The 1218-nt window shown below is 42.0% G+C and overlaps 1 protein-coding gene across 1 annotated transcript in view; it reads left to right on the forward strand.

The window, feature by feature from the left end:
- Positions 1 to 59: 59 nt before the first annotated feature.
- LACBIDRAFT_312520 (uncharacterized protein) overlaps positions 60 to 1218 on the forward strand; it is a 3027-nt gene continuing 1868 nt past the window's right edge. Inside the window, exons 1-3 of the mRNA XM_001888169.1 lie at positions 60 to 102; positions 238 to 374; positions 477 to 641. Of these exons, the coding sequence (XP_001888204.1) occupies positions 334 to 374; positions 477 to 612 (177 nt within the window). The 5' untranslated portion in view covers positions 60 to 102; positions 238 to 333 and the 3' untranslated portion in view covers positions 613 to 641. The remainder of the gene's footprint in view (positions 103 to 237; positions 375 to 476; positions 642 to 1218) is intronic.

Genomic DNA, 1218 nt, shown 5'->3' on the forward strand with positions numbered 1-1218 from the left:
AATTGGTCATGTGACCACCCTCCCAATGCCCCATTGGATGGACCATAATATGACCTAGGGAATGAGATATTTATTGAAATTGCACAACATTAATTATGAAAAGTACAATGAAAGCATCCAATATTCCTAATGAAATATTCAATGAAAGCCCACAGCATTAATTATGAAAGAGGCAATGAATACACCTGACCTAGGGAATGAGATATTTATTGAAATTGCTCAACATTAATTATGAAAAGTACAATGAAAGCATCCAATATTCCTAATGAAATATTCAATGAAAGCCCACAGCATTAATTATGAAAAAGGCAATGAATACACCTAACCCAGTGAATGAAATACCTATTGAAAGTGCACAGGTTTAATCATGAAAAGTACAATGAAAGAACTGAACAGCTTCAATGAAAAATTCATAGAAAGTGCATGATAATAATTATGAAAGCTTTTATGAAAGCTCCTAAGAAATGTTATGAAAGGGTCCTGTGGTCTTTGCCTACATTTTATGAAAAGAACATAGCCTTTATGAGAAAGAATGACACAGGACACACCTATGAAAGGCCTTTCATAAAACTTGTGGACTTATACACACAGCTCTACAGGCAAGTGCCTTAGTTTTATGATAAAGATGGTAGCCACTTGTGAACGACGGCCACAAACAAAAACAGACGACGACGCGCTGAGGTGAGCAAACTCACCTCCCCTGCATCACTGATCTCTTCAACACAGAATATGGGTGCCATGTCGTCATTGTTTATTTGAGGTGACTACGGTGTGTACCCCCATCCCATGTTCGTTACAACCCACCATGCTGAGACACAGGACAATGATGTAACGACGACATCGGACTACTCGTCCATGGGCAGGGTATATCCACTTGACAGCAAACTACAACAGCAAACAATGATGGCAAATGATGACAGACGACGATGACAATCATCGACGTTGTCCCTCCACAGCGAGACACGACACAATGACCACGATGCGACTCCCACCACGTTGCGACAATGACACACGACACGACAATGACCACACAGCACCATGACCACCAGGCTACCATGGAACACCACAACCACAACGTAACACCATGACAATGATAACCACGACACGGCAGCAAAACGGAACACCAACACAGTGGACGGTGACAAAGACGATGATGGACGTGGCAGACAACCACACAGCACCACAACCAGGCCACTATTCATAACCACAATCACGACG

This window comes from Laccaria bicolor, genomic scaffold, assembly GCF_000143565.1.
Source record: "Laccaria bicolor S238N-H82 LACBIscaffold_52 genomic scaffold, whole genome shotgun sequence".
NCBI lineage: Eukaryota > Fungi > Basidiomycota > Agaricomycetes > Agaricales > Hydnangiaceae > Laccaria > Laccaria bicolor.